Below are 24,780 nucleotides of genomic sequence, written 5' to 3'. Positions count from 1 at the left end.
ACATTTGCTCATACAGATGAACATAAAAAGATCCTTTTTAAAGAAGAACAGGATGCTGTCCTTGCTGGCCTCAACCAATAAATCTACAAGCAATTCCCTGTCCATCATTTCTCCCAAACTTGCTTCTGAGGTTTGAGCCATGGGCTTCTATTGGATTGATCCATACTGATGGGCAAAGCTTGGCAGTTTTTTGTGATTGCAAGATAGCTGTGTGTCCAGGAAACTCTCCCACTCTTACTGAGCCAGCCATTAGGATGTGTATTTACAGGCTGATAATCAATCTGTTTGACCACATTACAAACAAACCCTCCATGGCCAAATATCTTAGTGTAGGAATTGGAATTGCAGCTTCTGGCCCAGAACTGGGGATGCTATCACTGAGTCACAGAGCTTCCTTAAAACAAATCACTCAGCCATGATCTTTTTTGGTAATGTGGTCTTTTTGTGCACAAATTGGCTTTCAGTTTGGCTATAACATGCTCCAGGAGATCCTGCTATCATGAAAAGTGTTGTAGAAATGGAAAGAGATAGACTGCAACAGGACTTGATGCATTCATATCAACTTTTCTACTTCCACAACATAACTCACAGGTGAATGTATTCTACAGTGTGGAGAAAGGGCTACCATTGTCTTACAGTGGAGATTCTACTATTGATATTAGTGCCACTTGTTCAGGGACAGATGGTTTCAAACACTGGAGACTTCCCATGTTTAATTGTTGGCTACTACCCTGTATTGAAACTATGAGAATGTGATATGGACCAGGATGGGAATGACTTTGGGAATGTATTCTGCCAGGACATACTGTTAAAGCTTTCAACATGAAGAGTGACCAGTAGGGAACAATCACCAGTTGTGAAAATCAATCTGGGTAAGGATAAGTGTTGGGGCCTTTGCATGTTTCAGTACTTATAAATGATCCACACTTGAAGCTCAGAGGGTTGTTCAGTAAGTTTGTAGCAAATAAAGAAATTGGCAGGGTGATAACAATGGGGAGGCCAACCTTAGATCAAGAAGATGGGAGAGTCAGATAGGTTGATCAGTGTTAAATGGGTAAATGTGAGGTAATGGGCAGGACAAACAACGCAAGAGAATACTTGATGAATGGGGAGCACCGAGGATCACAAGGCATGTTCAGCTATCTGAAGAGAGTAGAACAAGAAGATAAAGTGGTTAAGAAGGCTTATGGATACTTGCCTTTATTAGCCAAGTTATATAGTTTAAAAGTTGGGAGATTATGGCAGAACTGAATAAAAATATTGGTTAAACCACAGCAAGAATATTTTGTGCAGTTCTGGAATTCATAATTTAGGGGTCATGGCATTGCACTGGAGAGGGAACAGAGGAGATTTGTCAGGATATTACCTGGGCTAGAAGGTTCAGTTATGAAGACAGATTGGGTAGAATGTGGTTGTTTTCTTTGGAGTAGAGGAGACTGAGACAGAATATGATTTAAGGTGTATAAAACCATGGTGGGGCATATATAGACAGGATGGAACTATTTCAGTGACCTTACTTTAGATTTAAGGTAAGGGCCAGGAGGTTTCGAGGGGGTGTGAGGAATGTTTTACACCCAGATGGTAGCAGGAATCTGGGACTGCTGTGGGAATGGTGGAGGCAGAAACTCCCATACATTTAAAAAGTATTTAGAAGTACACTTGCAATGCCAAGGCACACAAGGCCAAGAGCTAGAAGTGAAATTAGAATAATCAGGTACTAGTTTTTGACTAGCACTGGCTTGATGGGCTGAAGGACCTTTCTCTGTGCCCTGGACCTCCAAGCATCCTGAAATGAATAGAGCTAATATTTAAGAATATCAGTTAAAAACAATTCTGTTAAATACCAGTGGTGATTCCAGGAAGATATGTTTCACTTTAGCGTTGAAAGGGTGCAGTCTTTTCCCGCCCTTTGTTGCCTTCCAAAAGTTACAAGTTTGTCTTTCTGGGGGAATGAAGGGGAACCTTACACTGGAGAAGAAATTTTGGTAATTAAACCTGAGACGAATATAGTAAAAAAACAAGAAAGTGTGTGTGCCCTTTGAGATATAAATAAGAGAAAATAAAAGTTCTTAAATAAGAACTTACAAATGTATTCATGTCTCCACTTTCACAATTTTCAGTGCACTGAGAAATTCTTGGGAGAAATGGTAACAAAAAATCCGTTGTGTTCTGTATTATTAAAGATGATCCAGTCTGAGCTTTAACGTGTCTTAAGTGATTTTTTTGGATTTATGGAGGAATCTGAATCCCTTTATAAAATCCCATTCAATAGATCCCAACACACTGTGAAGTTCAATATTATTTTACATTGTTATGCAATTTTTCAGTGATATCCTCTTTTATATTGTATCATATTTCAATAGTGGTTGAAACAAAAAAGGTAGCTGTTGTGGTCAAAAACAAAATATTTGGGATTTCCAGGTGAACATTCCAGGAAGGTATGTTTCATTTCAGCATTGAAAGGGTGCAGTCTTTTCCCGCCCTTTGTTGCTTTCCAAAAGTTACAAGTTTGTCTTTCTGGGGGATTGAAGGGGAACTTTACACTGGAGATGAAAATTTGGTTTATGCCTGTCCTTCTAAAGTAAGCTTGGATGGTGGGAACGGTGTTGAAGGCGGTGTTGAGTAAGTCTTATCACTCTTCCCTGCTTCCAGTAATGGGAATGAACAGGCATTCTCTCTTGGCAGTCCCAGCTCAGCAGGGCAGCAATTAAACACTGTACTCATGATAGATTTTGGGGGCCAGAATATAAAAATGTACGAGTCTATAGATGAGCACAAGTAACAACTCAATCCTCTGCCTTTGGATAATACTCAAATATTAGGGACTTTCCTTTGATAGTTAAAAAGCCCAAACTAAAACCTTTTATCAGTCTTGACTTACACTGCATCTCTTTTATAGGGAAAATGTCCTTTAGCATTGCAGCATTCTCCATCCCTGTGAATCATTACAGCTACAACAAAGTAAGACTTGCTGCCTCAACTGCATAAAATTTGTGGAGGCATTCGAATTGTTAGGTTAGGATGCAAGCAAAAATTCACAAGCCTGACCCATTCTGTGTCTTGCATTTATTCCAAATAACATAAAGCTGTTCTAATGCCAGCACTGCGTATGTTGTGACCATACTTTATTTTGTATTTTGGTTATGGACATCCTTCAAACAATCTTTTAGAAATACAGAGAATTTGTCGAAAGTAAGGAATATGCAAGTGAGGTACAGAGTATCTCTGGATTCTGCAACCTGTCAGTATAACAAGTATATTTGTGCATTATTATAAGTTACATCAAGTAGCCATTTTATATATAAAGCGTAAGATTTTTTTCTCCCACCTTGACAAGACAAAAATATACACAAAACATAAAATGTACTGTCGAATTCTCAACATGAGATCTTCTGCTCTAGATAAGGCTAAACAGTAAAACTGAGCACAAGTGACCTTGATCCCTTCAACTCCCTAAGGTTCAGAAATGGGTCTTTTCCACCCTACTAAAAAAGTGTCCTTTTAATCTATTTTGCAGTAGAAAAAATATTTTCAAAGGTTTTTTTTATTACAACATTGGCTCTGAAGCAGCTGTGTAAAAAAAAGCTTGCAGTGCAATGATCCATTAGAAACTAAGGGTTAACCAATTGTCAATAGTGGCAACAGATCCTTGGCATGTTGGATCGAAAGGAATGTGTTGCACTGTATCAGATATCACTAACCAATTTAATAAATGATCACATTATTTTGTATTTTAAAAGGGGAATTTGTAATCACATCATATGCTGTTCCACAAATTGCTTGGTCACTATTTTTCTTCAAATTACTACAAAATCTATTTGATCTCACTTTTTAAAAAAAATCAATCATTTTAGTCTATTTTCTAGAAGACTTTAAAATGGTAAAAAGTGGTCATTATGTCACAAAAGGGATACTTGTTGCTTCTGTAACAACTCAGAACCAAAGAGAAGATTTCCAAGACTGCACAAACATAAAAGTCACAGAGTTATCTTTACCTGAAATTAAGATGATTCACATGACTTTATTTTTGAATATTCAACTTTCATAGCTGTTTATTTTTTTTCACAAAAGCTTTGTTTCTTTCATGTACTCATACATTCTCTGCAAAATAATAGGGTGGAGGAATGAGGAGATTTCAAGGACTGAACATTATGATTTAAATTCAAGGCACATACATGATACACCAAAAGGGTGCAAGCTAATGAACTTTGGTTCCTTGCACTATGGAAAATTTGGAACATAAAAAAGGTTAAACCAAAATATTTTGACACAATAATTTGCACAAACATGTTCTGACATCTGTATTACAAAAGTAGTAATTGATTTTAATACATTTTTAAGCATTCTTCCTCTAGGCATTTTCTTAATAAAAAAAGATTCTGGATTTCTGTTACTATTCCGTTCACCATAGTGTGATGTCTGTTTACCAGTATTGCTTATTCTCAAAACTGGCTCAGTTTCAGAACTGTCTGTTTCTAAGTGGAAGATGCAAAGAATGAACATCGTAGTGGGGTCAGCGTTATGTGGATTAATCAAATTAAATTAATTAAATGTATAATCATCAGAAATTTAAGTGAATTTCTAACTCCTAAGCTTTCATTATCAGTATACCCAAGATAATTTACCTACCAACACTGACAGAAATTGGACAAAATACTGTTATCATTCAGACATTGTATAGAATACTGTTGATGCAGTGCTCTTAATATTAAAATGAAGTCACAGTTCTTCAGCTAACAAGCTGTCCTTTTCGTCAACTAAACAAGATATTGTGGCACATAGCCCCAAGTGTCGGAGGTCTGGTCGTGACACCACGGAATGGTACATGATTGAGTTTGTGCTTATGCATGGCGAGTTCCTGACCTCCACTCCTGATGGTGGAGTTTATACCCTCCCTTCAGGCTGCCAACTCAGCCGAGCTGGCAGGAGACAGGGGACTTAGGAAAGAAGCCATATTTCTTGGGGCATGGAAGGCACAGGGAGACAGACAGAGATGGAAGGAAGAAATAAACACCCCGAGTATAGAATAGGAAAGTTTTTAGTTGCAAAGTGGCCAATGTGAATGGGTAAAATTTGTTTGGTACGACAGCAATGCACTTCTGTTACAGATGGCATCTGCACACTAAACTAAGAAATGACACCATGTTTTTTAAACCATAACTAAAGAGTTAAACAACTGTTCCAACAATTAATTGGACACCTGATTATTAAAAAATAATTGGATGCCCCAGTTGTAGCCCATTCATTTGTACAATGAGTACAAAATGTAACAAATAGCTTTCATTCAGAACCATTGAAATGATACAGCACAGACGGGGTCCATGTGGCCCACCTTGCCTCTGTCGACCCAAGGAAACCCTGCTGCCTTTTTTCAGTCCCATCTTCCTGCATACAGCTCATAGCCTTGCAACTTAGAGCATTTAATGTACAGATACAGTTACTTTTCAAAAGAGTTTAGGATCTCTGCCTCCACCACCAACTCAGGCAGCAAATATTTACCACCATCTGTATAAAATCTTTTCCTCACATCCACTCTAATCCTTCTGCCACTGAGTTTGAATCTATGACACCTCGCTTTTGAATGGAGATGTAGATGCTTCATATTACCTGTGAGAACTCTAATGTAATGCTGATCAATTCATGAGATTTTATGACACACTTATTCTTCCTGGATGATTAGCTTCACATGTACTGAATTGGTGAGTGAGTTGCCCTCCTAATTCTTCAGTTACCATGACTTGGTAGTGCTGGGCCATAATCCCATTAACTAAAATGTCTCTGAAAACTTTTTGTCTCAAAAGCAAATAAATTTTGACAAGTCAACAATAATAAATAAGCACCCTTTGAATTACTTAGTTTTTTGTTGTTTGAGAATATCCTTCAACAAATGCGCTATAACTATAAGATGATATTGCAACAAATTCTACATCTATTCTGACCTCATTATTATGAAACTATCATACTTTTCAAATGTATTAAATATTGACTATCATAGATTTTGAATTGAATAAATTTAATTGACCTAATTGTTGGAAGAAACCTAATCACGGCACTGAATAAAAAGAAAGATCAGAGCTTAACTGGAGTGTTGAGAAGACTCTATGAAAAGCCAATCAAATTATACTGTTCATCTGTTATACTGAAAATAGCAAACACCCAATTGAAGCATCAGGCTTATCTTCTGAAATAGGTCATTAGATGTGTGGTGTGGTTTTCAGTCCTGAAGACCAACTTCTATCTGAGCTGAGTTAGTTGGTCACGGCTAATTAATAAGGTGCTAAAACTGGTCACAAACGGCTACTGATTGGGTTGGGTGATGGGGATAAGAGAACAGAAAATCATCGATAGATTCCACTCCTGACTGCAATGCAATGCTCTCCTGGCTGGAAAGTAGATGGATTTGGGGTTTGAGTGGATTATCCTCCGAAACTGCTAGCTTGCAGTCAAGTTTAGGCTCACAAATCAATCTGGCCATACTGAGGGACAAAGTACCGATGAAGGGGGAGTCAATGCTACAATGAGGGACAAATAGTATTAAGACAGAAAAGTGAGAAACATGGTGGAGGGACGGCCTGGGCAGATCAGACCGACTGTCAGTATGTGTTAGTTTTTAAATTAGGTGCCAGTGTAACTGTTCAGAAGATGTTTTAAACCCCAACTGTGAAACTACATCATTAAATGCCGCCATATTTTTTAAAAAAAATCATTTATGAACATAGGCCTTGATTGTACAGCAACAACTATACAGCTTAATCTCTTTTTTTTAAATCACTTGACTGCATTACAAAATTGTTGCTACTTATTTTTTTATAATAAAAAAGATAGCAATTTTTTTACACTGTATAAATTACACAGTAGGCAGACACAATCCGTCTGGACAATATTTCACAAATATATTCTAGAAAGTCCTATAACTGCAGGGTCTTTATTATGCACGGTCATGTATGACATTGCTCCAAATCTGGTGCACCACCAGTACAGTATCTGCTGTTGCTTCTGGTGTGGCAGTCTGTAAAGTTAATTGCTCCATTTGGAGGGTATATTGACTGCAGTCTAAAATCCTCTTTGAGCATTTGTTCATTGTTTAACGAGACTATGTGAAAACTGGTCTCAGTCATCTCAAGGATTGTGTTGTCCTTTTTTGTGCCAGCCTCACAGTAGTCATCTTTCCTCCTCCCTCGATTGTACTTCCATGAGTGCGAATCGTATTTGCCCTTTTTGTGCATGTGCCAGCAGAAGACACTGAGCAGGGCTACCAGCACGATGATCACAGCTCCCCCTATGAGGCCTGCCAACAGTAAAGGGGAGCTCAGGTCCTGCTGGGCCGCCTGCTCAGGACTTGAGGCCATGTTTGTGTTAAAAGATGATGACTTTGTGGTGGCTTCCAAACAAACTGTGTCATCCTCTGGTTGCAAATTATTTGAGGCGTCCAGCAGGACCATGCAAATCCTGTAGGTCGATTTCGGCTCCAGATTTAGCAAGCTTAGTTGCTCCGTATTTCCACTGACTATCCTTTCATGCACAATGCCACCGACTAAATTGTGGCCCAGTTTCACCCAGGTGATTCTGTACTTGGTCACTGTGAAGATGGCCAGCCAACTGATTTGAATGCATGTGTCATTCACGAACTGGACAGTTAGTTGCAATTGGCCAACAGGCAAAGGGTCCGTGAATTCTTTGTCTCCGGGAGGCACGAGAGCGGTTGACCCCGGTGAAAAGGGAAGAATGGAAATGTTGGCATCAGTGTAGGTCATGGGAATGACAGTCACCACAGCAGATGGCAAGGGGGCAGGAGGGATGGGTGTGGCGTGGGGAGCGGGTGTGGTAGTCGGGCAGGATACCAGGTTGATATTCAGGTCTCTTATAGCCATTCCTCTGACCTTTTCTGGACCCTGACACATTAGCCCACGCACATTTATAGAAAACGAAAGTGACTGCAGCCATTTGGTCACCCATTTTATGTTGCAGTCGCAATACCAGGGATTATTCCTCAAAAGAATCTGTTTCAAACTGGTCATGCCATCAAAAACTCCTCTCACCAGCATTCGCAGCTGGTTGTTGGAGAGATCCAGTTTCTCAAGCCGTTTCAGTTGTGTGAAGGCAGTGACCGGAATTTCATTGATTTGGTTCTCCTGCAAATTCAGTTTCACCAAGTGATCACCTGGAAGGTTTGGTGGGGGCACAGTGAGAGAATTCCTCACCAGTGAGAGTTCAGTTAACTTGACCAGCTGCTCCAGGGCTCCCTCAGCAATCCCACCGTCAGTCAGGAGGTTCCCATCCAAGACTAGGCGCTGAAGAAGGGTCAGATTCTGAAAGGCTAGCTCCGGCACCATGGAGATCCGGTTCTCGTCCAGCCGGAGCTCTTCCAATCCTAAGGGGAGCCCAATTGGCACACTGCTCAGGTGGTTCCTGGACAAGAACAGCAACTTGAGGTTGGTGGCTTCTCGAAAAGCGCCATCCTCAATGCCAACTGTTGAGATGGAGTTATCATCCAGATGGAGCTTTTCGAGTTTCTGCAACTGGCCAATAGCTTCCCTGGAGACAGTCTGGATATTATTCTCCTGCAAGTGGAGCTCCTTCATGTTTTTTGGTAGGTTTACAGGGAACTCATCCAGCTCATTGCCGTACAAGTATACCGTTTGAACAGACAGCACGTTTCGCAAGTCAAGAGGAAATCCAGCATTGTTGATGACGTTGTTTTGGAGGTAGAGAATAGCGGCACCCTCTGGTATCCCAGCAGGCACTGATGTCAAGCCACGGTCATTACAGTAAACAAATTTCTTATCGCAACGACACTCCAAAGGACAAAAATCCGCCTCAGCTATTTGTGTGCACAGTCCCAAAAGAAATATAATCCATAACTGCAATAAAGTAATCCAGTCCACGAAACAGACTCTGGTCTGTGACATTCCCATCACTCTTAACAATTAAGGAATTCTAATTGTAAAACAGCAGGCGGTTAAAAAATCCACAATGCCAGAGGCAGCTCCTGTGAATGTAAAGCCAGTATTTGCTTCATCCAAACACTTGGGAGCAGAAACAGTACATGTGCTTGGTGAGAATAATCCTTGTGTGCGTTTTTGTTTTATGACTTAATAGTGGAAGCAGCAATTTGTAAACTACAGCCGAGACCTGCAAATTCTTCCATCTAAACCAGGACACTTGGTGGTGAGAACTAAAGCACATCACATTCTGCTTTCACTGGAGATTGGCAATTTGAAAGCGCACATATAAATGCAAAGACAGAGCCCAGCAGCTTTCGGTGGGTTTATTAAATCTGGAGTCTCTTCATCACACACTGCTGCTCCAAGTCAGAAAAGGGTGTCATCTCAGCTTGCCTTGTACATCTAGAATCCTATTCCATTAGATAAAAAAAAACACACACACACAAGAAATAAATGAATAGTTCATTTGGATTCACGTACTCTCAGAACTGTATTTTTCAACCTAGAGCTGCCTCTGCTGGAAAAATCTATAGGCTGTCAGTATAACAGCCTTCAGCTTACTCCATGCCAGTTAATAAAACAAGACTATTAAAAAGCCAATTTAGAAGAGAGAATGGGGAACAAAAATACCCCCTGACTGACTAAAATTTAAGCAGCGGAGATGGGTAGTTAATATTAAGTGATGGTTGTAAGCACCAGAATTTTTTTTAAAAATTGTAATAATGTATAAAATTCAAACGATCATTTTTTTTTAAAAAAAGAGATTACAACTACCTTTACGTCGCTGTCCGATTCGGTGACTCGCTCATCCTCTGCTTTTCTCTCTCCTTCACGATTTCCCTGGTTTGATGGACAATCTGGGGAGAGCAGTCCCAGTAGTTGCTGGGGGCTGACTTGTCCTGCTCTCGGTTTCTGTCATCACTGAGACGGCGTTCTCAGCTCAGTCCAGCGGCGCCGGGTTTTGCCTCAGCAGTGTTGACCATGCTCTGGCTCGCTCTTTCTCCGCTCCCTGAAAAAGCATCCGGAGCCCCCTCAAGTGTCGCCTCTGCCGGTGGCTTCTCTTCTAGAGACGGGAGGATTTATACGTTAGGTAAAGAAAGGAAGTAGAGAAAGAGAGAGAGGGGGAGAGGAAAAAAAACAGCCACTTTATCACTCTTTCTTGCGCTCCAGACTGAATTCCTGCCGCACGCAGTCATACGCCAGTAATGATGCGGCTGATCAGCCTGTTTATTGCTAATGTAAGTCTTCCCTTTCACTCTTAAAACCCCTGGGAGATGTTTACAGTAATGAATTCAGCTGACAGCGATCTCTCTCTCTCTCTCAGACCCTCCCATCTCTCTCTCTCTCCAATTCTGTCCTGGGCAGGAGGTGAAATGCAGGAGCCCCCCCTCCCCACAACACGTCTCTCTGCCCACTCCTTCTTTGGACCAACTGCCGATAAAGCAGCCACCGTGGCTGCTATTTTCATTTCATCTGCACTCCCCTCCCCTCTCCACACCCAAATTTCATCCGCCAAGAGGTAAGGGTGAAAGCCCCCCCCCCCCTTTTCCCTGTGGGGTTTTTTCTCTCCCTGACCTTCAGACGCCTCGGAAATGTAGTGGGTTCGACACCATTCAAATGGCTGACGGGAGCTGTTTAAAAAATCGAGTTTTACTGTTCAATTTAAAGAAAAAAAAGATTTCCAAAAAAAAAACAAACTTGATAAGCTTTCACAACAGTCAGCTAAAATCTCAGCTGGCAGCAAATTAAAGTATTAAACTGTTGGGGGGGGGGGGGGCAGAAAAGAAGTTAACTCAGAATTATACCATTGATCAGTCGCTGATTATCATTCGACAGAGAGTTGGGGGGGGGGGTTCGCTGTGAGGGATTCTGATAGTAGTTACTCACAAGCTTTTGCAGAAACAATCAGTTTGTGGTCCAACTAGCCGTTTCGCTGTCTCTTTTTGGTTTCAAAATAATAAATTGGACTTGGCCAGCTAACATTTTCTGTACTGTCCGTGGCCCGGAAAAGGACTCGCACTTTTAAACCAGCAGAAAGATAAATAAGTCGTCCACCTCCGCCGGCCTTTTTCTTTGTCCGGAACCCTGCGGGTCTTTTCAGATGTTCCAGTGCTAGAGTGACCGACCATCCTGCAAGGGCCGGGGGTGGTGAACGGGGGAGAGTTTTTATTATTGCCTACGCTGGATCTGAAAGCAAAACGATTCGAATATTTAAAACCCTTGCCAGCAAAGGGGAGAGACCCAGTCCTGGGAGCTACCGAGTCGGTTCGCATGGTTATTGTATCATTGATCGCACGATTTGCTGCAACTTATATATATATATATATATAAACTAACGGCTTGACTCCGAAGTCACAAAGCCTCGGCTTAAGATCCCGGTGACTGGAAAATATCCCCTTTTCACCCCCCACAAAAGTAAAAGGCGAACGGCACATGAATTCGCCCCCTTATTCTGGGTGCGTTTGTTTTTTTGTGTGCGTGTGCGCGCTCTGGGGATCCATCAAGTGCGACCCAGCTACCAATACAATGCAGTTTATATTTTGTTGTTAACTCCTTTTCAGGTCAGGTAGGGTTAACCCCGTGCACACTGTTGACAAGTGCTGGAGGCGAGTTGCTTGCTTTGCCTGCGGTAGCGAGAGGCAGGAGCAGATGCAGCAGGTTCTAGCGAGGTGGCACTGCAACCCAAGGAGAATTACTGGGCAGCGAAGGCGAGACACTGCAAACTGCAGCTGTCGTAATGATTTGAATCTCACCATCCAACCAGAAACATTAAAAGATACATTGACACGCTGTACGGGGTGGGGGTAGAGAGAGAGAAATAAGGCGCTTTGAAATACAAGTGCACAATAGCAGGAACAAACACCGAGAGTGGTTGTGTGAGGGACAAACTGCATGCAGGGCGCACATCTCGTCAGTGGATATTGACTGTCTTTTTTTTAAAACAAAAAAACATAATTACATAAAGGTGTGAGCAATGCTTAAGTGCGTTTTGCCATGCAGTGGCATTTGATGCTCGATCTCTTTTGGTTTGCCAGCGATGGTACAATCTTCAGCGCTTCATTTACCAGGAAGCGCCCCAATTCAGAATCGAGGCACAGAGTGAGAGGGCTATGTCAGAGATTATGTGAGCCCCTGTTTTTAAGAGAAGTTTTTATTTTACGGGGGTGAATTGCGGAAGTTTGATTAGGGCAGAAGGCTTGGCGGGGGGGGAATGTATGTTTTTCCCCTTTCCCCGGGTTACTCGCCCAGCCAGCCGCTGACCTAACCGACGGTCACTGTCAGTGAGTTCCCTCCCCGGCGCCAGGCTTACCGGGGGCTTGGGAAGTCGAGTGAGTTAACACCCGACTAGGCGCCTCTCAAAACAGAGGAAGCTCATTCGTGTTGCAAAACAAAAAAAAGTTTATTTTTTTTAAAAAATGATGCTTGTTTCTTCTTCGTGGACATTTCAAGGATGATTGGTTTCTGAATTAGAAAGGAGGTAGGGGAATTCAAGTCACTATTAATCGGTTTCAAGCTTGCTCTGTTACAAACCACGTACAATAATCTGTATGTGGGTCATGTCGAATGACTTCTGTCAGACTAGTAATATGCCATCCTTTACGTGTAGAAAGGTATTTAGGACAGGAAGAGCAAACGGACATTGACCAGAGAAGGAAATTAAAAACAAATTGCTAGGGCAACTCAGCAGGTCTGGCAGTACTTGTGGAGATGTAGTAGAGTTCATGTTTCAAGTCCAGTGACCCTGCTTCAGAACTGATTGTCACTAGGAAAAGGTGAAGGTGGAGTAGGTAGGTAGGAGAAGTAATCGATAGATGGAGATGGAGCCCAGAGAGAGAGGGCACAAGAAAGAAAATCAGAAATTGCTGGAAAAGCTCTGCAAGTCTGGCAGCAACTATAACGTTTCCGGTTCTGAGGAAAGGTCACTCGCCTTGAAACGTTAACTCCGATTTCTCTCCACAGATGCTGCCAGACTTGCAGAGCTTTTCCAGCAATTTCGGTTTTTGGTTCTGATTTACAGCACCTGCAGTTCCCCCCCCCCCCCATTTTTATTAAGGAAGAACAAGAGTTGGCCAGACAAAGGAATAGGTAAAGGTCAGCTCTGAAGAACAGTTACTGGTCCTGAAATGTTAACTTTGCTTCACTCCACAGATGCTACTAGACCTGCTGAGTTTCTCCAGCAATTTTCGTTTATGTTTCTGATTTTCAGCAGTTCTTTGTTTTCTTTTAAGTGCTCAGCAAAGAACATTGTTCCATTTCTAGGGAACTTTATAACTATTTCACCAGCAACAGCATCCTTAACTAGTATATTCCATTCTTTACTGTTTAGCCTTGAATGAGCTCTTGCTCCAGTTCTGATTAATCACCACAGCATCTTCATTTCACACATCTTCTCAGACTCTTACTGTAGTCACTCTGCATTTGCGCTTTTCATTGTTGGTCCTTGCTTTGTCACCTCACAACGTGCCCATCTTTCACAAGCCCACTGTTTCACCCTGACCAACAGGTGCTCAAAAATCACTCAATGCCCATGCTCCTTCCTGACAGGAATAGCCAGTACCTGGGACTACACATCTTTCAGAAACTGAGCCCATCGGAAGATCAGATGACAAGCATCATGGGCATGTTGCCTAATAAGAGCATGGCATTTTGAATGGTTTTAAACCATTTTTCACTCCTTTAATGTCTAACATATGGCATAAAAAATGTTTCTGCAGTACCTTGCAAAACAGCAGTTCAACACACATTGTGTTATAGCCAATACAGTATAATACTTTTGAAGTGTTTTCATTGTTGTAATGAAGGAAGTGTATGAGCTAATTTGTACACAGCCAGCTCCTACAAACAGGAACTCACTCATAATCTGATTTAATTATTTATTTGGAGGGCTAAATATTGACTAATGCATTGCCTAATTCAAATTATAGTACAATACTCCCTCAGTACTGTACTATATTGTCAGTGCTGACTTTTCTGTTTAAGATCTGGAATGAGACTTCAACTTGCAACTCTGACTTGGGGGAGCAAGAGAGCTACAAATGGAGCCAGGGTTACTATTACAAGTTGCTGCTGCTTTCAGAAACTAACCATCTGTCTCTGCTTACTCATGTCACTAAGTGCTAACACTTGTCCCTTTTTTCTGTTTGCATTTCAGTTCCAGGACCCCAAACAGTCTTCAGGAAGCAGAAGACAGTGAGAACAAAGGCCGCATGACACAGCAGGAGCTGCCTCCCTATCTGACAAACTTCCCTCAGAGATTGGCACCTATTTAAATGATTTTGTTAAATCAAATTCATCTCGCACATTTTATGATTAATGCTTTATGACCAATTCGATAATTCTTTAAGTGTAGTCACTGTCATTAGGTAAAAAGATATTTGCACACTGCCAAGTCCAATGAATAACACTGTGAAAATGACAAAATAAGCCTCCTTTAAATATTGGGCAGGACATCATGTTCCTTTCACACACCATGGAAACAGACCCTTCGGTCCAAGCAACCCATGCTGAACATAATCCCAAACTGAATAGTCCCACCTGCCTGCTCTTGGCCCATATCCTTCCAAACATTTCTTATTCATCTACTGATGCGGATGTTAATGTTGTAACTGTACCCACATCCACTACTTCTTCTGGAAGTTCGTTGTATATACAAACTACTCTGTGAAAAAAGTTGCCCCTCATGTCTTTTTTAAATCTTTCTCCCTTCACCTTAAAAATATAATGGGAACATTTCTGTCCAAAGAAATGGGCACAGCAGTTTCAGTTTAACATCTCAGTCAAAAGATGCCACGACAAGAGGATGGCAGTCCCTCAGTAATGAGCTGATATATTAATCTGAATTTTGAGAAGTTTCTTGAGTGGGACGTGAACCCATGGCCTTCCGACTTAGATAGGAATGCTACCATTGAGCATGGCTCATGTATTTAGAGGGTGGAATAGACAGCTAGGAATTTAGATAAGCATTCAACAAAAGTGTGTGGGTGGGTAGGTAGTTAGGCAGCAGGATCAGATGTGAGGACAGCTATTACTGGAATGTATATATCAAAATTTCAATAATAATTTTTAGAATCACTTGAACCTCCATTAATAGAATTATAGAATATTTATAGTGTAGAGATCACCATTCAGCCTGCTGTGTCCATGCTCATTCTATGAAAGAGCAATTCACTGAATGCTCTTTCTTGTAGTTCCTGCTAATTCCTTCTTTCCACTTTATAATCTAATTCTCTTTGAATGTCTTAAATTGTCCTTCCATTTTTCCCCATGTCGTCATTGCTCATTTGACCACAAATTTAAACTGGCTTTCAATAATTCCACCAAAGAGATTAATTTCACTCTTTCTGTTTGGGTCCCTCATGATTTTGGAACCTCGATCAAATTTCTTTTCAAATTCTTTCAAGGAGGGGAGCCCCAAATTCTCCTAATACTTAACATAACTGAACTTCCTCAAAACCTGAAATCTTTCTGCAAGACCCTACCTCTCTTTCCTAAATTTTGGAACTCAGAACCGGACACAGTAGTTCAGTTGAATCTGACCAGTATTTGAAGCAAGCTTAACATAACTTCGCACAACTTCAGGTTATAGTCCAATAGGTTTATTTGGAAGCAGTGCCTTCCGGAGCGCTGTGATGAAGGAGCAGTGCTCCGAAAACTAGTGCTTCCAAATAAATCTATTGGACTATAACCTGGTGTTGTGTGATTTTTAAAAACACTTTGTACACCCCAGTCCAACACCGGCATCTCCAAATCATAACATAACTTCCTTCTTTTGTATTCCATTCACCTGTTGATTAAGTCCCATTCACTACATTCAGAACCCATCCTGTCACCTTCAGTGATTTACTCACGTTCACACCTTGTACTCTTACATCCACTTTAGAATTGTACCTTTGATTATATTTTGTCTTTCTACCTTCTTCCTGCCAAAATGAATAACTCAACTTTCACTGCTATCATTACATCTGCCACAATACCGCCCAGTTCTGCCAACCTGACAATGGCCTTTTGAACTTTCATGCTATTTTTGCAGAGTTTATAATACTTCTATGTTTTGTAATATGTATAATGTTAAAGAAAGTATCATGAGCCTACCTTGATCTATTAACCTTAGAATAAATCATATGATGAGAAAGCTGAACCCTCACTTTAAACACTGTCAGAGGTCAAATGAAAATTGTATCAAAGCAAGCATTAATTAGGTTAAAAGTCTTCAGCCACTGTCATTTCAGCCGAACGTCAACAATTTTCATTTCAGATGCAAAGATGTCCATTTTGGAATAGACTGGAAAAGGGGAAAGCACAGGAGAATGGGATGGGTGGAGTGACAGGAACTGAGTTGTCATTAAAAGCTCACTCAATGAGATCTTATAGATGGGCTTTCGAAAACATGGTGAGGGAGTAGAAGAATTTAAGGTTGCTGTGGGCACGGATATGGCAGTAGAAGATGATGACTGCTGCAGCAGAATGCAGTTGAATGCAATGATGTTTAGAACAATACGTAAATTGCAACATTTTAAGATTGGCAAAGTGCTACATTTTGATATCTACTGAATGTAGCTATGTCTTTATTGCATGATGGATAATATATTTTAACACCTACAAGTTAAGCTCCAACATCTCAATATCATAATAATCAGGTATTCTAAAGCCTATTTTCACAAGAACAAATGTCTGAGCAATTTGCAACTTTCAGAATCAATGCTGTCAGATGTTTTCTCAGGTCAACCATTTAACTCCCTGAAACACAATTTGGTTTGGAGCTTGAAGCTAAATGGAATGGATTGCTGTCTGTTTCATTTTAATTGTATTGTTTATATTGCTCATTCTTTATATGTTGTTCATCTTGTACTCAGGTTTCACATTTCCTTTTATATTTCTAGTCTGGACATCAGTCCAGCTGCTACTTTTCTAAATGTCACTAAAGCTGCATGAATTTCAAAACAGTGGTTGGAGCTATTGTTTATGGTATAATCAGTGTGTATTTCATGATTACAATATCTGTCTGGAGACAGCAAATTCCTTTCATTTTATATACCCTCACCAAAGTCAAGGATGAAGCAATTTCTAACTTAGAGTGGTCTGATATTATACCAAATTGGCAAGATTCAGACCATGCAATTACACAGTGCAAATTTCAACATGCAAACATAAGGCATTTATATAAAATTTCTTTGTCTGGGGCTTAAATCAGTTTAAAATTGACTAACCTCTCTATTGAAATAGTGAACAAAGGGATTTGCAAGAATGTGTAAAAATTCGTAAGCTAATATTCACATGGCATAATTTCAATGTCTTAAATACTCATTTATCAAACAGCTCATTTTACTTTGTGACTACTATGGTTGTACATGAATTAGCAATAACCTCTGTGGAAAAAAAAATGATACTATTACTTTTTCATTATAATTCTGTTTCCAATATTTAAAGTTTAATTTGCCTTGCAGCATGTGAATGATTCGCAGATGAACTTTCTTACAGCATGCCTCTAATTAAATGCATTACTATGTGAATAATGAAAAAAAAATGTAGTGATCTACGACAGCATTGGTCACAGTTAGTAAGGGGGTATGCTGTTTTATTCAGGCACACAGTAGACCCAAGAGGACATACTCCATTCAATTGGAGAGGTGCCCTCTGTGCAACAAGGTTAAATATCTCAATGTCCCCCCAGAGGGCAGATTCCCCTCAACAATTTATCTTTCACCATCCATCATAACAGGACGTTTTGTTATGTCATCATTTATTCACTGTTTCATTCGGTTTATCTCCTTGTGTAATGCAACATTTTCTTGTTTCCTTGACACACAGTTTCTCTCTTAAGATCTCGTCCTTCATTATCTGTTTAGCATTTTCTCTCTTACTTGGTTTATGTCACATAGATCTGATATCTACACAGGTAGAAAATTCCAATCTGTATTCTGTCTGCAGTTCATTTGTTTTCTCTCTCTATGCTTTTATTTCTACATCTGTTTTAAAAAATCCTTCTTTCTCGAAAATAGGTCACTCTCTCCGCAATTCTTCCTCTTTCCAGTCTTCCTTTCCCTCTTTAAACCCTTCCTTGGGTGTATCTTTCTAATCCTCGTCATCCTTAACCTCTACCTAGCTAGATTTCTGCTATTTTCAATCCCTCCATCACAATATCTCTGCTGCTCAAGTGCAATTGAATTACAAATAAGGGAAAATTCTGTCATGCCCCCACCTCTTACATTTCACTAAATGTGTCCATTTTCAGTCTGCCTATTCACTGTCCTCATCTAGAATGTATATGGGTAGATACTTGTCCAAGTGGACTGGATCTTTGCTTTTGCGCATATAAGGAATACTACTGGTTCCATGTAAATATGAACAAGTTCCTTTGTGTGTCTAGTGGCTCCTCAGGAGTTGTAACACTCTTCAACACAGTTTGTATAGAACAGGTTGTCACCATTTTGACCACCATGCCTGTGCCAACTGTTTCAAAGTGGCATTCATTTAATCCCATTCCTAAATTCTTCACCCAGCATCTTAATAAATACTTAACTACATCACTTTCATAATATTTCCTGATTCTATTGCAGCTTTTGGTCAATAATTTGTTGTTCTAACAAAGGTCTCTGAAAAATATATCACTTACCTTTTCACTTTTTTTATTTCACAGACATAATATTTGGTCACAGTCTACGATGTGGAGTGGCAGTGTAAGATTTGCTAGACTGTATAACAGTGTGTCAGTAGCCCCAGGTTATAGCTAAGCCCAAGTTTTGTCTTAGTGTTGCTAAGTTTTGAATTTAAGGCACACAATAAGCTCCATGGGTAGATGTCATGCTTCATATTGGAATGTGAAGATATTTCTAAAGCTATTATAGAAAGCCTTAAATTGGGGGGGGGGGGGGGGGGAGTGGGGGGGTTGTGTGCAAATGTTTTATGTAATATCATTGATGTATAACGAAAGGGCAAAATAATCAATTAGACGGGTGAAAAGAACAGATCCCTAACCAATGAAGTGGAAGAAAATCGATAAAAGTGTAGATGACAGATATGATGCACAGGAAAGTTTTAATTATAACAATTATTCAATATGAATTAGAAACAGCAAGGCCAAAACTCTCACTGAAATAAAGCACAAGGAGATTTATGTTATTATATCCAATAAATGATACTGATATGATTCTGCTGTTTGTAGCAATGTACACATGAAGTAATAGTAAAAAGGCTTATAACTTTTAATTTTTGCCAAATGGATGGTGTTTATCCAAGTTGCTCGGTGTTATGTATTTAAGCAAAATAACTCAGTCAATAGCAAATTAAATATGGAAAGAAGTTCACATCACTACTTCAGCTGGCTACATCCTGGTCATCTGCGACAAGCTGTAAAAATATTAGGTTTGAACAAAAAGGTTGTGTTTGTCAGCGAGTGTAGTGAAAATCTAGGAAAAGGTCACCCAGTGAGAGAACGTCTGAAACAGTGGAATAGTAACGCTGAGGAAATGATGATCCTTTCAACATCCTTCCCAAGGTCACAAAAAAAGTCTACTTGAGCCACTAAGTCCAAGTGGCTGAGTATGAACTCACTGAGATATTGATCTCACAGTGGAGTCACTTTACTGTTGTTTCAGAACAGCTGAACAATAAAACTGGAATTCCAAAAGAAAATCGCTATGTACAGTTTTATCAAAGAGGATTTGAGAAAATATTGATATGCTTTGGAATAGCATAACGGAGAATAACAGGGCACCAGTCACCACAGCAAATTGTCAGCTGATTTTCACTCCACATATGACTCAGGCATCACATGTGGGTCCCAGTCTTGCCACAGGTTTTGTTTCTTTCTTTTTTGAGGATTTCAAAGACTGACCATTTCTGCTGGTTGTCCAGAAGGAAATTGGCATTATCCCCACAGAGAAATCAGTTAAAAATGTTGATTTAATGCTGTTTGCTTAGTGCTTTCAGACAGTCTTCAGTCACACAGGGAAATCAGCAGAATACCATGAGATATTCTAGGCCTTTTTTAAAAGTGATATCTATTAGTGGATATGCAATATATAATTCATCTGCCAAAGGGCAAGCTAATCATTTTCTACTAAAAAATGTAAGAGTGCAGAAGGAATAATTGGAGGTGGCACTCTGCTTTTGGCTTCTGCACACCAAAACTAAGAATGAGGAAGAAGCTTAAAGTCAGTCATATCACTATCTTCTTGTTGAACCCAATTATGTATGGATATTGCCAGGGCAGAGTAGGACTTATCTGTATCTAATCTGTTTCCTTCACAAGTGTACAGTCTGTTGACTTGCCAGACATGTGTGTTTGTGTCTGTGTGTAGTTGAAGTGCCTGTGCTCACATATAAAGAAAAACCACTTACTAAGGAACTGACAATGTGACAGGAAATTTGTACAAGCAGTTTATTTGTTCACGCTTGTTCAGATTTCCTTGGATGGTTGTAGAAGCCTACACTGATTTATGGCTAACTTCTTCAAGGCCTGGGAAATATTTGCAGGCTCACAGAAACTCTGCCCATACAATGTTCCTACCACACCGATAACTATTGAACTCTACCCCAACAAGTCGCATTGACACGTGTGATATAGTGAGCAATTAGGATTTTTTTAAAAACAAATTGAGGCAGATTTATGGCATAATAACTGTGTATGATTTGTATTAGTACAAAAATGTCTTTCAGGGTAGTGCTTCTATAACGCAATGGTTGCGTTCTTGTGCAACCCCATATTATAGAAAAATCACACTTTAGAAACAGTGCTTAAAATGTTGGCAATGTAATTACATTACAGTCAACACACATTTTAAAAGTTTGCACTTTGGAAACATTGTCCCCAGTCCACTAACAAAACGTGCATTACAGCAGAATGAGCCGTATTACTCAAGATAGTTAAAAATACAACTTAAACATGATTAAGTGATCAGTTCAAAAACCTTAGGGATAGATTGTATAATTTTAGCAAATCTGTAAGGAATGGACATGAGATTTACATTTTCTGTTGAGTCTCACACTGCTTTCGTTTGCTTTTGTTTAAATATTAAAGATGGCTTTTTGGTCTTCACTCAGGAGTAAGGCCGCAGGGATGAAGCTAAGGAAGCACTGCCTCACTTAAAGGCTATGCATTGGATATGGTCCAATATTCCTCCACAACAATCAAAAGTGGCTGTCTGCTAAGGCTGTCAATGCTCCAAGTGTGTCTGGAATCAAACACTAACCTCGAGAACACTGTTACGAACAACTCAGAAGAAAAATCAGAGGGACAGAGAAAATATTGTCTTTAATGTTTTTTCTTCGAGCAGCTTTGTTTTCCAGTTTATAAAAATATCAACATAGAAAAGCAGGCTTTGCGACTGACAGTGAAAAATTATCCAGTCAGGGAACAAAGAGTGTATTCAAGTTCAGATTGTCATAGGAGGCAATATGGACAAGTTGGAAAATTGATGGCACGAGTTTGGAGCTGGGACAGACACAGGCAGTCACGTGAGGACACCTCCAGGAATTGCCAACACAAGTCTGAACACAACTTTTCTGCACAGTGAACTTGTGATTTTCACTACGCAATCCCAGACAACTGCAGAATGGAGCCTAGGAGTTCTCTAACAGGATGGTGGGGAGTGAGTGGTGACAAGAATCAAACTTTGAAAGATTCACTTGTTCCATGTTGTTAAATGAGCCATTCCAGCCATGTGGATACCTTGGTGAGGAGAAGCTGGCAATGGTTCCAGTGAAGGCCAGAAAGAGAAACTTCAGTTCAAGGCAGGAAGATAGCAGAAGACTATTTCGCAGTTTTACCACTTGTTCCACCATTACGTTCACCTATGTGAGGTAACTGGAAAACTCAGTTCACACTGTAGACAATCAGATTGACATAAGGTGTCAAAATAGTGTTTAATCTATAACTTGAATAGGGACCAAAATTATTTTCTTTAAATAACAGGTAGAAGCCCATTGTCCCAAATAGTTATCATCTACCAGCAACACCGCGGTAACACGTAGCTGTGAAGTGTGCTATTAACGATGTTACAATTGGATTAAGAATTTCCGATTACAAAGAGAAACAGCTATTCTTGACTCATTTCCAAATTAGAAGGTTGTCTTCTTAAATCCCAACTTCAACACAACTTTAGTTGACACTCCAATGGAGTACAGCATGAATCTCTATTGACACAGGGTACACTGTCAATTTAAAATATAGGAGTAGGGGATTTCTCCTGGTGTCCATGTCTATATCTAACTTTCTTATAGACTTCATCAATATGACTATTGAAGTGACCATTTATTCTTTACTGTTTGTGAGATTTTTCTATATAGAATTTTTCACTCTTCCTGTATTGCAACAGTGACTATTTTTCAAAAAGTATTTGATCATCTGTTTAGCAGTTGGCACATCCTAAGGTAGTGAAAGACAGTGTAGAAGTGCATGTTCTTTTATTGTTTCCATTATACCGTATTTTCAAAGATTCAAGGTTTCTCAGTGGAGTGTTAAATTGTGATGATAGGATACATAAACGCAAAGTATATTCCCTTGGAAGCATGGAAGGTTGATAAATCATCCATTTGAGATGTTAAAAATGATAAAAGGATTCAATAGAGTAGATACATAGAAAGTATTTTTTCTAGTACAGGACTCCATATTAAGGGGACATAATCTTTAAATAAGGAGTTCGGAATTCAGGAGTTTATTTACAGGGAGCAGAAATCTGGAGCTAACTCTCCGAAAGGTTGTGGACGTTGATTCAATTTAAATTTTAAGGACTGAAATTGATAGTTTTCATGTTTGAGAAGTGCAATAAGTCATCACAGAGTCATAGATCATTTAGAAGAGGGGGCTATCTGGTCTATAGGTGATTTGGAACAAGGTGGACAAATTAAATTGTAATACGGTTCAACTATGCTTTATTTGGTTAGTTCAAGGGGCTGAATAGCCTTAACATGTTTTATACATACACGGTATTGCTAGTCTGCGAAAAAATAAAAGGGTGTGGCTTTATATTTTCCAACAATAATCAGGTCATGGCTGGGCACTGTGTCTCATTACTGCAATATGTTCTGGGTAAGATTGTATCAATGGTTCTAGTTTGCATTCTGCAGCCATCTCAGAGAAGTTTCCATAGAGTTTTGACTCAAATAAAATAAATGTACTTTCTGAGCCAACATTCCATGGAAAATTAACACAGCAACAGAGAGACAAGTCAAGCCAGTTCCCCTACCTCCCCCCTCATTTCTTGGACTTTATTTTATAGTCTAGCCAACTATCTACATGAACAGATGTAACTAGTTACTTCATGCATTAAACATTGTGTATCACAGAGTTCATTATTAAAGCACATTATTGAAAACAAAAAAAAGTTATCTTGGATGTTTATTTTAGACTTGCCTCTGTTGTGCACAGATGGACAAGCATAGATTTTAGTAAGCTGCATTGGCATTTTACTCCTGAGATCAGTTCATGTGAATCATAAATAATTATAGACTTTATTTCAAACTCAATTTTAGAAGTTTTCAAATAGCATGAGAAGAGGCTTTAACTCCGACAATCTGGCCTCACAACGAAAAGGCCAGTTAGTCCTCTGTGTTGTTTTATATGTTTCTAGGTAATTTAAATATATCCCATTTGGTTTACATTTTAATTCATATTCCTGACAGTGTGAGTTCAGATGAGATCAGCTCTAAATATTGTACATTCAGGTAAGACCAAAACAGAGATTTAAATGCATTTGAAAACCATAAGATACAGGGAACAGAAGTGGGCCATTTAGTCCATGGAGTCTTTTCCACCAATCAATGAGATCATGGCTGATCTGACAATCCCGAACTCCACCTTCCTGCCTTTTCCCAATAACCCTTAATTCCATTATTGTTTAAAAATATGCCTCTCTCAGTCTTGAATATACTTAATGACCCAACCTCTACAGCCCCCTCAGGTAAAGAATTCCATTAATTCACTACCTTCTGAGTGAAGAAATTCTCCCTCATTTCTGTCGTAAATGTGAGATCTCTTATTCTGAGTTTATGGCCTCTTGTTTTTGACTCTGCCATAACAGGAAACTATCTTTCTACATCTATCCTGTCAAACCCAGTGAGAATTTTATGTGTTTCAACATTGCCACCTCTCATTTCTTGAAATGTCAATGAGTATCAGCCCAACCCATCCTCATGAAGCAGTCCCTCCATACCTGGCATCAGCCGAGTGAAACCTCTCTGGACTGCCTCAAACTCTTGTCTTTCTCACACATTTAGAATTGTCAAAATCCTCAGGTTTTACTTGCTGATGGGTCTGTCTGAAACCCCTCCTTCATGCTATCACCAATCACAAAGTGAATACCCTTTCACAATCTTACCAGGTCACACTTCAGTGCAGTGCTGAGGGAATAGTGTACCTTTAAGGATGTGTAATTTGGGTGTGATCTAAATGCATGGCACTTAACTGTCCTCTTAGTTAAAACCTAAAATATCCCATTTCACTAAGCAAAGAACAAGGGCATGCTTCCAGTGCCTAGGCTAACCTTTATCCTTCAATGAACATAAGGAAAACAGATTCCCTGGTAATTTATCTCCTTTTTGTGGGCCGTACATAACTTCACTGCCAGATTTCTCAACAATAATACAGATCCAAAAAGTGTGTGGCTGTGAGAAACTATAGAATGCTGTGAAAGGCTCTATACAAAAATCCAAGGCCAGGATTTTCAGGATGATCAGGTTACCCCTCTCACCACTGAAAATGTTAGTGGTAAGCGCAACACTGACCTGATTTTGAAAGGAGTTTGCTGGTGAAGGTGTACCTCTTTCCTGCCTTAATGGCTGAGTAGGGTCACTTTCTAGGCTATCCCCACCCCTGAATTCCTCCCATCACCTTGAA

General features: G+C 39.8%; 1 protein-coding gene across 2 annotated transcripts in view; it reads right to left on the bottom strand.

Annotated features, from left to right (window-relative positions):
- Nucleotides 1–4,001: 4,001 nt before the first annotated feature.
- Nucleotides 4,002–24,780, bottom strand: part of LOC140476139 (leucine-rich repeat transmembrane protein FLRT2) — a 59,310-nt gene continuing 38,531 nt past the window's right edge. Inside the window, exons 2-4 of one of the 2 annotated variants that reach the window (XM_072568268.1) lie at nucleotides 10,833–11,075; nucleotides 9,720–10,008; nucleotides 4,002–9,355 (exon numbers count right to left, since the gene is read on the bottom strand). In XM_072568268.1, the coding sequence (XP_072424369.1) occupies nucleotides 6,939–8,915 (1,977 nt within the window). In that variant the 5' untranslated portion in view covers nucleotides 8,916–9,355; nucleotides 9,720–10,008; nucleotides 10,833–11,075 and the 3' untranslated portion in view covers nucleotides 4,002–6,938. The remainder of the gene's footprint in view (nucleotides 9,356–9,719; nucleotides 10,009–10,832; nucleotides 11,076–24,780) is intronic. The other variant, XM_072568267.1, reaches the window with a different exon arrangement.

This window comes from Chiloscyllium punctatum, chromosome 4, assembly GCF_047496795.1.
Source record: "Chiloscyllium punctatum isolate Juve2018m chromosome 4, sChiPun1.3, whole genome shotgun sequence".
Taxonomy (NCBI): domain Eukaryota; kingdom Metazoa; phylum Chordata; class Chondrichthyes; order Orectolobiformes; family Hemiscylliidae; genus Chiloscyllium; species Chiloscyllium punctatum.
This window is presented reverse-complemented; position numbering and strand designations above follow the sequence as displayed.